The 12,469-nt window shown below is 51.6% G+C and overlaps 1 protein-coding gene across 1 annotated transcript in view; it reads right to left on the minus strand.

The window, feature by feature from the left end:
- Window positions 1–12,469, minus strand: part of PDE9A (phosphodiesterase 9A) — an 86,013-nt gene that overhangs the window by 46,126 nt on the left and 27,418 nt on the right. The window contains exon 4 of the mRNA XM_069472251.1: window positions 7,718–7,761. Within this exon, the coding sequence (XP_069328352.1) occupies window positions 7,718–7,761 (44 nt within the window). The remainder of the gene's footprint in view (window positions 1–7,717; window positions 7,762–12,469) is intronic.

Consider the following 12,469-nt stretch of genomic DNA (forward strand, 5'->3'; position numbering starts at 1 on the left):
TGGACGCCCCTGGTGTCTTCAAGGCTCCCCTCTTACTGCCTTTCAGAAACAGCAATGACAATGACCCTGCTGCAAACAGGAAGGCTCTGAGTCACCCACGGTCTCTGGCCAGGGAGGCAGAGCCGAGAGCCGAGCTCAGCCAGAGGCAGCGTGCGGGACCCGCGGGGACTTCCTGCAGGACGCAGAGGCTGGCCAGGAGCGGGGCCACCAGAGAGCCCGTCCTAGGCCCTAGGGCTGGCAGGGACATGGAGGGGAACGCACACCCATATGTCAGGGTCTTATTCTTAGTTCTGAAGTTGAAGGTGCTGTCCCTTGGGTGAAGTACAACTCAATGGTTTGATAGGGCTGCACCCCAGAAACCGTGAGAGCGCTCGGCGGGGACGGCAGCACGTTCTGGCCAAAAGGAGCCATGAGGCCCCTGGCATAGTATCGTGAACACACCACACGGACTCATGCTGCCGGTCACGGGCCCAGGGAACTCGGGCCAGGCGAGGCCCACCGTCCTGTCCTTGCGGAGGTGGCTGTTGTCTAACGCGCCCTGCCCCTCGGCTCCTGGCAGGCAGAGGCAGCGGGCAGGCACAGCAGCCAGCTGCAGACTGAAATCATGCACTTACAATCTGGAAAACGCCACTATTTCAATGTGAGCTGCTTAAACAGAATAAAAGTGACTGATGGTTCAAGGTTTTGGGAGGAATCAGCGCTATTGTCACAGAAAGACACACAGGAGCCCGGCCCGCGGTTTTCATAGTCACTACTGACTTTATTCACAAAAGGGAAAAACAGTCTGTCCACACCACCATCTCCTACGATTAGGCAAAAAGAATGTTTTTCTAAGACAGAAGCCTGGTAAGTGCAGCGTCCGTGTGGACAGAGGCCGGCGCGTCCGCTCTGAGCCGCAGCAGGAGCCACCTGGCCGCTCGGTGACACCCCGCGAACAGTCTCGCGGCTCGCGGCGGTGCTGTGGGCCCACACCAGGACTGGCCGGTGTTTCCTTTCTATGAAAGTCATGTTTTTGATAATACTGTTCTCTTCACTGTTTCCTGAGTATTTAGGCAGCAAAACAGCAAAACTCTGGGTCATTTGTGCATCGCACGGTCCCACCAGGACCAGTCGCGGCATTTGCTGAAACCCACCGAGAATCCAGAGGGGCTGGGACCTCGGGAGGAGGGTGTGGGGCCTTGGCAGCTGCGTGCCAGTCGGGAACAGGCCCTGTCCTTCCTGAGGGTGATTGCCGTCGTCAACGCAGGCTGCTGGTTCAAGGGTGGCCCTGGCTCCACACCGCAAGAGGTGCGGGACCTGGGCAGGGGCCCTGGGCAGCGAGGCGGGCGGCCGGGAGAGGGGAGGTTGTCGCCACAGGGAGACTAAGGATTCCTAAGAACAAGTTCCGAAGGGAAAAGATGTTCTCCAAATGTATTTCTCACAGAGCCCCCTGTTCCTGCTTGTCTCAGGAAAGCCACGAGGGTCTGCCTGACCCCACCTTGTCCCCAGACGAAAACCCCGGAATTCTAGCCCACGTGAAGAGCAGGGGGCCCCACGCACCCCAGGCCGGGGAGAGGTCGTGTTTGCCTGGCCGGGCACGTGACCGGGCAGGAAGGCAGGCCCGAGCGGGAGGGGCTGCCGTTGCCAGGGACAGTGCAGCCCTTGGAAACCCAGTGACTCCTCGATGCAGAGTGAACGTGGCGCTGCCAGGGGGGTCCGCAGGGACAGAGCAGACCCGCGGCTGGCCCGGGCCTTTCACTGGGCTGGGGACGTCCTGCCCGGTCCAGCAGAAGGGGATGCAGCTCTGGTCCCCTCTGGGCTGCACCACGTGCTGCCTGACAAACAGCAAGCACTTGCGACCTGCAGGGCCTCGTGGGGGTGCGGCTGGCCGGAGCCTGGGCCCTGCGGACGTTCTCAAGGCCGCCACACCCTGCGCTTTTGCTGACACGGCCAGATGCTTCTGAGCCAGCCCGGCCCGCGTGCAGACGGTGCAAAGCCTGAGGGGTTTTCTGTTGTCTTTCATCCTGGCACAGTTAGGAGAAATGCCCCTGTCGTTCCTTTACTCAGAGTGTTACAATGCTAAGATCAACACAAGACTTTGTGCATTGCAGTTCGGTTTTCGGGGCTCCTGGGACCCGGGCTCTGGGAGGGCCCCAGAGGACGCCACCTCAGTGCCTGTTGGGTGCAGGGCACAGCCCTCAGCTGCCAGCCGTCGGCCAGAGTCCTGCGTTCCGTCCCTAAGGCAGCCGACATGACTTACAGCTGGCTCTAACCTTTGGTAAGTTCTGTCCCTTACTGAGCCCAAATCCATGTCCCATTGGTGCTAGGTGGGGCCCCAAAGTTACCCAAAGATCCACCTTCCTTCTTCCCGTGATACTCTGAGTGCAGCTGGCCTGGCCCGGGCTGCCTGTGCCGAGCCCTGTCCGGGCCCCTGTGCTTGGCCTGCCTTTTGTTTCTTTGCTCCCAGGGCTTTGTCACTCAGTGGCTTAAGACACAGCCCGGAGGCTTCTCTGACTCCTTTTGCCCCAATACCGAACATCCCACTCCCACTCGGTCAGGAACAAGGCTTGGCCTTCCTTCAGAACATCCCGGAATCTGGCCACTCCCCGCCCCCCCAGCCTGGGCCTCCCTCCCCTCCCGCCGGAATCGATGCCTTGGCCCCCTCAAAGGTCACTCTGCTTCCACCTTCGCCGCTGCCCCTGCGTGGTCTCAGCACGGCAGCCTGAGCGAGGTTTACAAACATAACCTGGTGATGTCACTTCTCTGCTCAGAACCCGCTCACAGCTCCCGTATCACTCAGGGCTGGAGCTGGAGTCCTTACAACGACCTTCGAAGCCGACGCCTGAACGCGATGAGGAGATAAATGGAAGATATAAAAATGGAAGATATAAAAAAAGAGCAAAATGGAATTCCTAGGGATGAAAAATGCATTGCCTGAAATGAACATTTCACTGAGTGAGATTAACGCAGACCAGGCAATGTGGAAGGGAAGACCAATGACACTGAAGATAGAACAAAAAGTCTAAGTAAAATCAAGCAACAGAGAAAAAAAATGAACAGGGCCCGAGTGAGTCTGGGGACACCACTCAGGTGATTGGGGTCCCAAGGAGAGGGGAGGAGGAGAGCAGAGTGTGGGAAACTTCCGAATTGGATGAAAAATGTGAACCTGAAGGTCCGAGAAGGTCAAGGAACCCCGAGCAGGCTAAGCAGAAAGAAAACCACACCAAGGCCACCGTGACCAATCCCTGAGAACCAGTGACAAAGGGAACATCTAAGCAGTCTGGGAAAGGGGCACATCACAGACAGAAACAAGGGCACGGCCCATCGCAGACCGACGCTCACCAGACACTGTTCCAGCCAAAAGGCAACGAAAAGACCCACTGAAAGTGCTGAAAAGCGTCAAACTAAAATTCTATATGACAACAAAATGCCCCTCCAAAATGAAGGTGAAATAAAAACGTTTTAAGACAAATTTGTTGTCAGAGGACCAGCAATATGAGAAATGTTAACAGAAGTTCAAAAGGAAGAAAGAAAATGGCACCAGATGCAGACCCGGATCTACACAAATAAATGAAACAAAAAATACAATTGACCGATGAAAGCAAAACATAGCAACAGTGGATTGTAGGGTTTCATACACACGTGGAAGTAAAACGTATGTCATTGAGCACAGAGCGTGAGACGCGAGAAATGGAAGTACACTGCTGTGTCATATGTCTCAGTGACGTGCTGTGATATGATTAAAGGCAGATTGTGATAAGTTAAGGGTATGTGTTGTAAAACCAAGAACAATCACAAAGAAATAAAACAAAGAAGTACAGCTCATAAACCAAGAGTGGACAAAAAGTATTAAATTGAAAAATTCTCAGTATCCAAAAGAGGTAGGAAAAGAGAAAAAAATCTAAAAAGGATAAATAGAAAATGAATAGCAAGATAGCAGATTAAAACCCAACCATGTCTATATTTGCATTTAATGTAAATGGTTTAAAAATGTCAATTAAAAGGCTGAAATGGCCCAAATTGATAACTGCTGCCTATAAGAAATGCACGTCAACTATAAAAACATACATCCATTTACAGAAGGAAAGGGCATGACATTTGAGCACTCAGGATGAGAAAGCGGGAGTTAATATGAGACACAGAAAGAAGACTTCAAAACAAGGAATAGCATCAAACATAAATTTTCATAAGAATTAAGGGGTTAATCCATCAAGAAGGTTTAGTGATCCTAGATGAGGCTGCACTTAATAACAGAAATTGAAAATGTGTGGAGCAAAAACTGACAGAACCGAGAAACGAAATCAATAAATCCACAATTATAGTTGGATATTTTAATATTCATTTCTCAGCAAGTGCTAGAACAAGTAGACAAAAAATAAGATACAAAAAACCTGAACTACACTGTCAACTAACTTGACCTAAACAATAATTACAGAATATTCCACCCAGTAATAGCAAAATACACATTCTTTCACGTGCTCATGAAACAGTCACCAAGATGAACCATGTATCCCGATAAATTTAAAAAGACTGTAATAATAGAGTCTGTTTTTGATCCTAATGGAATTCACTTAGAAATCAATAACAGAGAAAGATACCCGGAAAATACCCAAATATTTGGGAATTAAATCATACACTCCTAAATAAAAACTGGGTCAGGGAAGGAACCACAAGGTAAATTAGAAAATATTTTGAGCAGAAGGAAAATGAAAACACAACATGTGAAAATGTATGGGATACAAGTATGCTTACAGGGAAATCTTTAGCTTTAAATTGTTATATATAGGAAGGTCTAAAATCCACAATCTAAGCTTCCACCTTTAGAAGCCAGAAGAGTAAATCAAACCTGGAGAGAGCAGGAGGGAAACCCAATACAGAGGAGAAATCAATGACACAGGAAACAGACAATGGAGGAAACCAAAGAAAGCCAAAGGTGATCAATAAAATCTATAAATCTCTAATTCGACAGGTTAACCTAAAAAGGGAGAAGATGCATATTACTAATACCCCTGAATGAAAGGGGGGATTCTCCTAAACTCCACAGACAAAAAGGATAGCAAAGACGTATTTCAGACTACACTACACCAGTAAGTTCTTAGGTGAAACTTGGAAGAAATGGACACCACTTCCTGAAATTAATCCTCAAAGAAATATACAACCCGAGTATTCTTATCTAGTAAAGAAACTAAATTCATAATTAAAAATCTGCCCACAAAGAAACTTTAGGCCCAGATGGATTCATTGGTGAATTCCATCAAACATTTAAGGAAGAAATAATGCCAATCCTACACAAACTTTCCCAGAAAATAGAGGAGGAGGGAACATTTCTCAACTCATTTTATGAGGACACCATTACCCTAATTTCGAAACCAGATGAACATATTATAAGAAATGGAAACTATGGAACACCATCCCTCATGAATGTAGATGCAAAATTATTTGCAAATTGAATCCCAAGCAAAAAGATAAAATAATATGCCACGACCAAATGGAGCTTATAACAGGAATGCAAGGTTAGTTTAATGGTTTAAAATCAATCAGTATAATTCACTCTTAACAGAATAGAGAAAACATGATCATTTCAACAGAGGCAGAAAAGCATTTGATAAGATTCGACACCAATTTATGATTAAAACTTTCAACAAACTAGAAATAGAAGAAAAAGCAAACAAAACCCTCTCAACCTGATTAAGAGCATCCATAAAAAAAGCTACAGCTAACATCATAATTGATGGTGAAAAGACCTCTCACATGTCTCCTACAATTAAGAACAAAGCAATGATCTCCATCTCACACCTATTCCTCTACTGTGGTGGACATCCTAGCCAGTACAACAGGCAAGGAAAGGAACTAAAAGAAAGAAAAGGCATCAGGAATTAGATGGAGGAAACAATTCTTTATTGGCAGATGTAGAAAATCATCTACAGAATCATGGGAAACCTACAAAAAGGTACTAGACCCAATAAATGAGTTTAGCAAGGTCAATACACTAAAGCCAATTTCCATGAACTAAAAACTACTGGAAATTGAAATTTGAAAAAATCCATTGACAATAGCATTAAAAATATAAAATAATTAGCAAAGAATTTATCAACATATATTCAAGAACTTTACACCGACAGCTATAACACATCATCGAGAGACATTAAAAGAGACTCAAACATGTGGAGAGGTATACCATGTTCATGAATTAGAAGACTCAACATTATGAAGATATTAATTCTTCCCACATTTTTCTGTGTATTTAATGTAATTTCAATCAAAATCCTAATACAGAGACTTTTTTATTGGTATCAATTGACAGACTGATTCTAAAATTTATTCGAAAATAAAAGCAATAACATTTTTGAAAAAGAAGAAAGAAACCAGAGAACTTACACTACCTGACTGACTTGCTATCAGGCTATGGTAATCCAGACAGGTGCTGCTGGTTTAAGAACAGACATGTATATTAATGGAACAGGACATGAAGCCCAGAAAAGGACTCACACATATATGGCCCACTGATTGTGGACCAAGGCGTCATGGTAATTCAGTGGGAGAAAAGGACCATCTTTCAACAAATGGTGCTGGAGCAAATGGATATCCATACAGAGAAAAGAACCTCAATTCTTTCTCCCCCCTTAGGTGGGCTAGACTCAGTGACTTGCTTCCGGAGAACAGTGAGTTAGAGGATGAACAGTGCTCCATGAACTGTACCATGGAGAAGCCAGTGATCCACGTGACATCACACACATGCTCCTTCCAAAAACCCCACGCCCAGGCTGATCATGAGGAACATGTCAGACACACCCAGACTGGGGGCACATCCTACAGGCTCTTCCATCCCACTCTTGAGGAAGATGGTTAAGTATATGTTTAACTTCATAAAAAACTTGGCAAGGTCTTAGGGGTCTTAGGTATATACCCAAGTAAAATGAAATATATAAGACCATGGCCACCCCTACAAACACTTGTACTTTATTGTCCAGAGCAGCCTGATTTATAAAAGCCCCCAAACTGGAAATAACCCAAACAAACATCCACCCACAAGTGAATGGAAAACTCACTGTGGTAATTTCAACAAAAACTGAACCACAATATAAAGGAATGAACTATATATACACACCACATGGGTGGATCTCAGAAACATTCTGTCGAGTCAAAAGAGAGCACACATGTTTTATAATTTCTTTCCTGTGAAACTCTCAGAGACAAATCCAGCGGGTGGTGTCAGAAAGCAGGTCGGCCGTGGACAGAGAAAAACTGGGGGCACAAGAGAACTTTCCAGGCGGCGTAAATGCCGTGTCTTGATTTTGGTGATGGTTACAAGGGTGTAGAAATGTTTCAAAACTCATCAAAATAGGCACTTAAATGGGATCATTTTGTTATGCACAAATCATACATAAATAAAAGTGATATAAAACCCCCAAGGAAAGGAATTCTAACACAACACCACGACCGGCTGCGTGGGCTGCAGATGGCCCAGCCTGGCAGCCACCGTGGGGGGCACAGGCGTGGGCTGGGAGGACAGAGCGGAGTGTCGCCTGGCATCTGCTGAGTCCTCAGGGACTGCGGGGGGGGGGGGTCCCAGAGGGTTGTCGTGGGCAGAGCCTCCACAGTGGTATATACAACGTTTCAGACTCTTAATGGTATCGGGCTGCAGATTCAAACGCTTAACTAATACATATTTAACCACAGTGCAGGCTCAATCATTCTTTTTTTCTTTTTAATTTAAAAAATGACCGCAGCACCTTACCAGAGAGTTGCTTGACGGCCACGGGTCTCACTTTGTAGGGAGTGCTGCAAGAGAGAAGACAGTGCCACTGTGAGATGATGTCAAGGCCGCCTGGCGGGAGAGATAAGTCCCTGCGTGAATTAGAATTCAGTAGATTAGGCTTTTTTTGGTTTGTTTTGAAATTAGTTTCTTTGGCTGTTCTGAGTTTCTTCATTCAGATGAATGTTAAATATATCATTTAAACGATAACTTCCTCTATAATGTTCATATTTGGGCAATGAAACAAATTTCGTCATTGGCACCGTTGCCAATCAACGCGCAGCCAGGAGCCAGGGAGGGCGGAGCTGACGGAACCGCCTGTGCCTCCCGTCCCTGCGGGTGCGGAGGGCTCCTCGCCTTGGCTCTGTTGGGTCACAGTGTCTGTACCCCCAGATCAACAAGTCCAAAAGTCACCAGTGTCTCGGTGATGTCACCCCCCAGTAATCCCAAGACCCCAGGTGGATGGGGAGGACGCTGGCAATGCGCACGACAGACAAACGGTTACCCACGTTGACACACAAGGGCCTCTGGCAGGAAACGATGACTTAGCCAGCGGAAAACGGGCAACGAGCAGGACTGGGCAATGGCCTGTCGGGGGGGACAGCACAGGAGGGGTTAACTTCGAGAGAGAGGTTATTTTACCCGGCGGTGCAGCCAAATTCTGAAACCCGGTAAAAGGAGTGCCACAGGGACACAGGGAACGGCTCACGGGTGTTGCTGGTGGGGTGTGGGCTGCTACACCCCGGGGAGAGCAGTCGGCAACCCCATCGAAACTCCAAAGAGGTGACCCTCTGTCTCAGCAAATGAACTTGGGAACGAATGTATCAAAATGAAATACAGGTTCGTGTCGTTCACGTGTTCATTCATCTCCTCGTCCATTCTATCCAGGTCTTACTGTGTGTCCCCATAGTCCGGTGCTGGTGACACCACTGTGAACAAGACCAAAATGCTCCTGCCCTCGTGGAACTGACGTCCACATCCAAGCACAAGTTGGACCCCACCCCGCTGTAGGTGGGAGCAGAGCGGGAGAGGCGTGTCCAGCAACTTCTCCCATGTAAGAGACGCTGGGGAGGACGCCCTGTGGACTTGACACACCACAGGGGCACCAGGAGGCCCTCCACTGCCACCGGGCTCCTGGGCCTGCCTGTGCACCCGGACGGAGCCCCCCAGCCCCTTCTGCCCAGAAGCACACGGAGGCAGCCTCTGGGGGATGGGAGCCGCCACGTGAGCCACGGAGGCCAAGTAGCCGTGGGACTGGACACCAGGCCTGTGTGAATGCTCCAGGCGGCTGCAGAACCTTCTGGGCTCTTGGGACCCAGATCCCTGGGCTGCATTTTTTGGCCACGCAAGATTAGTCCCGGCTTCCAGTTCCCTAACCCTCCGGACTCCCACAGCAGCGCTGTTCTCAGAACCGGCCACGCGGCTCCTGCGATGGAACAAACTCGGCTCAGTCTAAATCAAGTCGCATCTTCATTGTCCTCCTCGGCCACAGAATTAACATAAACATCCCTCTTTGGAAGGGATAAACTGGCCTTGACCTTTCATTGTATTTGTCTTTTTCTAAAAGTTCTTTTTTACGTTTTTTCTTTTAGACAAGGTCTTGCTCTGTCTCCCAGGCTGGAGTACAGTGAAGTCAGCATAGCTCACTGTGGCCTTGAACTCTTACGCTCCAGTGAGCCTCCTGCCTCAGCCTCCTAGTAGCTGGGACTACGGGTGCACACCCCCACGCCCGGCTAATTTTTCTATTTTTTTGTAGACATGGGGTCTCTTTATGTTGCCCAGGCTGGTCCGCCACAGCTAAAGAGAAAGTGGGAGAAGACCACATAGTGCAGGTTCTCATCCATAGCCCCACTGACACCCCGGGCCAGTGAGCTTGTGGGGGCATCCCGTGGACTGAGCAGCACCCCTGGTCTCCACCCCCAGATGCCAGCAGCACCCCTTCCCCTTGTGACAACGAGAATTGTCTCTGGACACTGCCCAGTGTCCCCTGAGGAACAAAATTGCCCCGGCTGAGAACCATGGGCACAGAATAAAGCACTAAGCCAGACGTGATGACGGGACGTAGTGATATGAACCGTTTAGATGCTTCTCGCTCTGGGCGGTAGAGAAAGGAGGAGACGGACATGAGCTGAACGTGTCCATTCTCCCGCTGTGACTGAACACTGTCACGTGCCACCTCCGGCAGGGGCTGGCCGTCCAGCAGTGGACACGGCCGGATTTCCCGGACAGGGATTCCAGCCCAGGGGGGCAGGCAGCAGTGAAAACATCCAATGAGCAAACGAGGCCATTTCAGACTGAGGTGCGTGCCGAGGGAGGAGGCAGAGTGACTGGTGAGGGCGGGGCGGGGCTGGCACCTGAGGGACGGGTGGAGCGGAGGAAGCAGGACCCTGGGGGCTGAGCCTGGTGGTGGGGGGCCATGGGACAAGCAGAGAAGTCGGCGGGGCAGAGGTCACGAGGCCACCACGGGGAAGGCACTGTCTGAGCACAGTGAACCTGGCAGCTGGGTGGGAGAGGCAGGCTGGACACAGGGTGGCAGAGGAAATGGAAGACGGGACAAATGACACGGCGGTGCAGGACGTGGGGACCACATCCACATCTCGGACACGTTCCCTGCAGTCACCATCGGTTTGGCAGTGAGTTTATTCTCTTCTCCTGCCGTGTCTGTATCTCCACCCGTATCATCTACGCCCACGGCCACTCTGTCTGCCCACGGCCACTCTGTCTGCCCACGGCCACTCTGTCCTGCCCACGGCCACTCTGTCCTGCCCACGGCCACTCTGTCTGCCCACGGCCACTCTGTCCTGCCCACAGCCACTCTGTCCTGCCCACGGCCACTCTGTCCTGCCCACGGCCACTCTGTCCTGCCCACGGCCACTCTGTCTGCCCACGGCCACTCTGTCCTGCCCACGGCCACTCTGTCCTGCCCACGGCCACTCTGTCCTGTCCACGGCCACTCTGTCTGCCCACGGCCACTCTGTCCTGCCCACGGCCACTCTGTCTGCCCACGGCCACTCTGTCTGCCCACGGCCACTCTGTCTGCCCACGGCCACTCTGTCCTGCCCACGGCCACTCTGTCCTGCCCACGGCCACTCTGTCCTGTCCACGGCCACTCTGTCCTGTCCACGGCCACTCTGTCTGCCCACGGCCACTCTGTCTGCCCACGGCCACTCTGTCCTGCCCACGGCCACTCTGTCTGCCCACGGCCACTCTGTCCTGCCCACGGCCACTCTGTCCTGCCCACGGCCACTCTGTCCTGCCCACGGCCACTCTGTCCTGCCCACGGCCACTCTGTCCTGCCCACGGCCACTCTGTCCGCCCACGGCCACTCTGTCCTGCCCACGGCCACTCTGTCCTGCCCACGGCCACTCTGTCCTGCCCACGGCCACTCTGTCTGCCCACGGCCACTCTGTCCTGCCCACGGCCACTCTGTCTGCCCACGGCCACTCTGTCCTGCCCACGGCCACTCTGTCCTGCCCACGGCCACTCTGTCCTGTCCACGCACAGTGACATGACTGGGCCCACAGTATCTCCATCTGTCTGTCTCTGTCTCTGTCTCTGTCTCAGGCATTTACTTTATCTCACAAGACAGCATTTCAGACATGTGGGCTCTGTGGGCTCGGAGGGCTTTTGTCTGGTGTGTCTGATGCTTCCTCTTCTTACAGAGGCACCTGGGGCCAAGGTGAGCTGCCCCTGTACTCTGCCCGTGTGACACCTCTGCAGATAGACTGTTTTAATTGAGTTCAGGAAAAACAATGCAGCTTCCCTCAATCAGAGACCCGGCTTGCACTGCCCAGGCGCTGGTCTGCGTGAAATCCCCTTTGACGAGACCACTTTAGTCTGTGGGTGTTGGGGTGACAGGCCACTAGGGGACTGGCCTTCTGAAGCAAGATCCAGCGGTGCCGTAGCTGGTGCCTAGATTTACAAGATCCTCATGGAGCCTCTGGGGAGCCAATTAGCACAGTGCCTTCGGGGAGCGCGGAGGCTGAGAATCGGAGCCGGAGGGTGCGGGGCAGGAGATGGTCTCCAGCTGCGGACGGGAGGGGAGGGACGGGCACAGCTGGCTGGGGAGGAGGCCTGGTCAGGGCCTCAAGGTGATGAGGAAGACAACCGACCCGGACGGTGCTGGCCACAGTCCACTAGGACCTGGCTGAGCGGGACAGCAGAGTTCTGGGGGCAGGAGGAAGGAGGCAAGGTGCATCCTGGGTGCACAGGTGCACACACACCTTGGGTCGGGGGACCCCCTGGGGACCTAAGTGGGGGTCCCAGGCCATGCCATCAGTGGAGCCCAAATATTAAGCAGCCAGGGGACACGTGAGGGTCTGCCCGGCATGCACTTCTTGCTGTGGGTGCAGAGCTGGCCGCGGGTCAGTTAGGCAGAACCTGATCACGGGATTAACAAAGGTCACCAAGCATCTACGGAGTCCCTCAGGGGCTAATCAGCAGAGGACAACAGAGAGGGGCCCCCAAGGGCACCCCACGCCTAACGACTCACCTGCTCACTGCCTCACAAGAACGCAACTTAAATGCTGCCTCTCCCAACCTCGAATAGAAGTGGAGACGGCTGGGGACTGTCCAGGCCGCCCGGCACAGGGCAGGCCACCGCCTGGAGGGGCCCCGGGCGGTGTCCTTTCCCTCCCTATGTCACGCACGCTCACAAGTGCATTCACAGCCAGCCCCGCTGGACTTCCTAGGCCTGCCCCACTCCCACCCGTGTCCCCAGCCTCTCCCGCCTGC

Source organism: Eulemur rufifrons, chromosome 7 (genome assembly GCF_041146395.1).
Source record: "Eulemur rufifrons isolate Redbay chromosome 7, OSU_ERuf_1, whole genome shotgun sequence".
Taxonomy (NCBI): domain Eukaryota; kingdom Metazoa; phylum Chordata; class Mammalia; order Primates; family Lemuridae; genus Eulemur; species Eulemur rufifrons.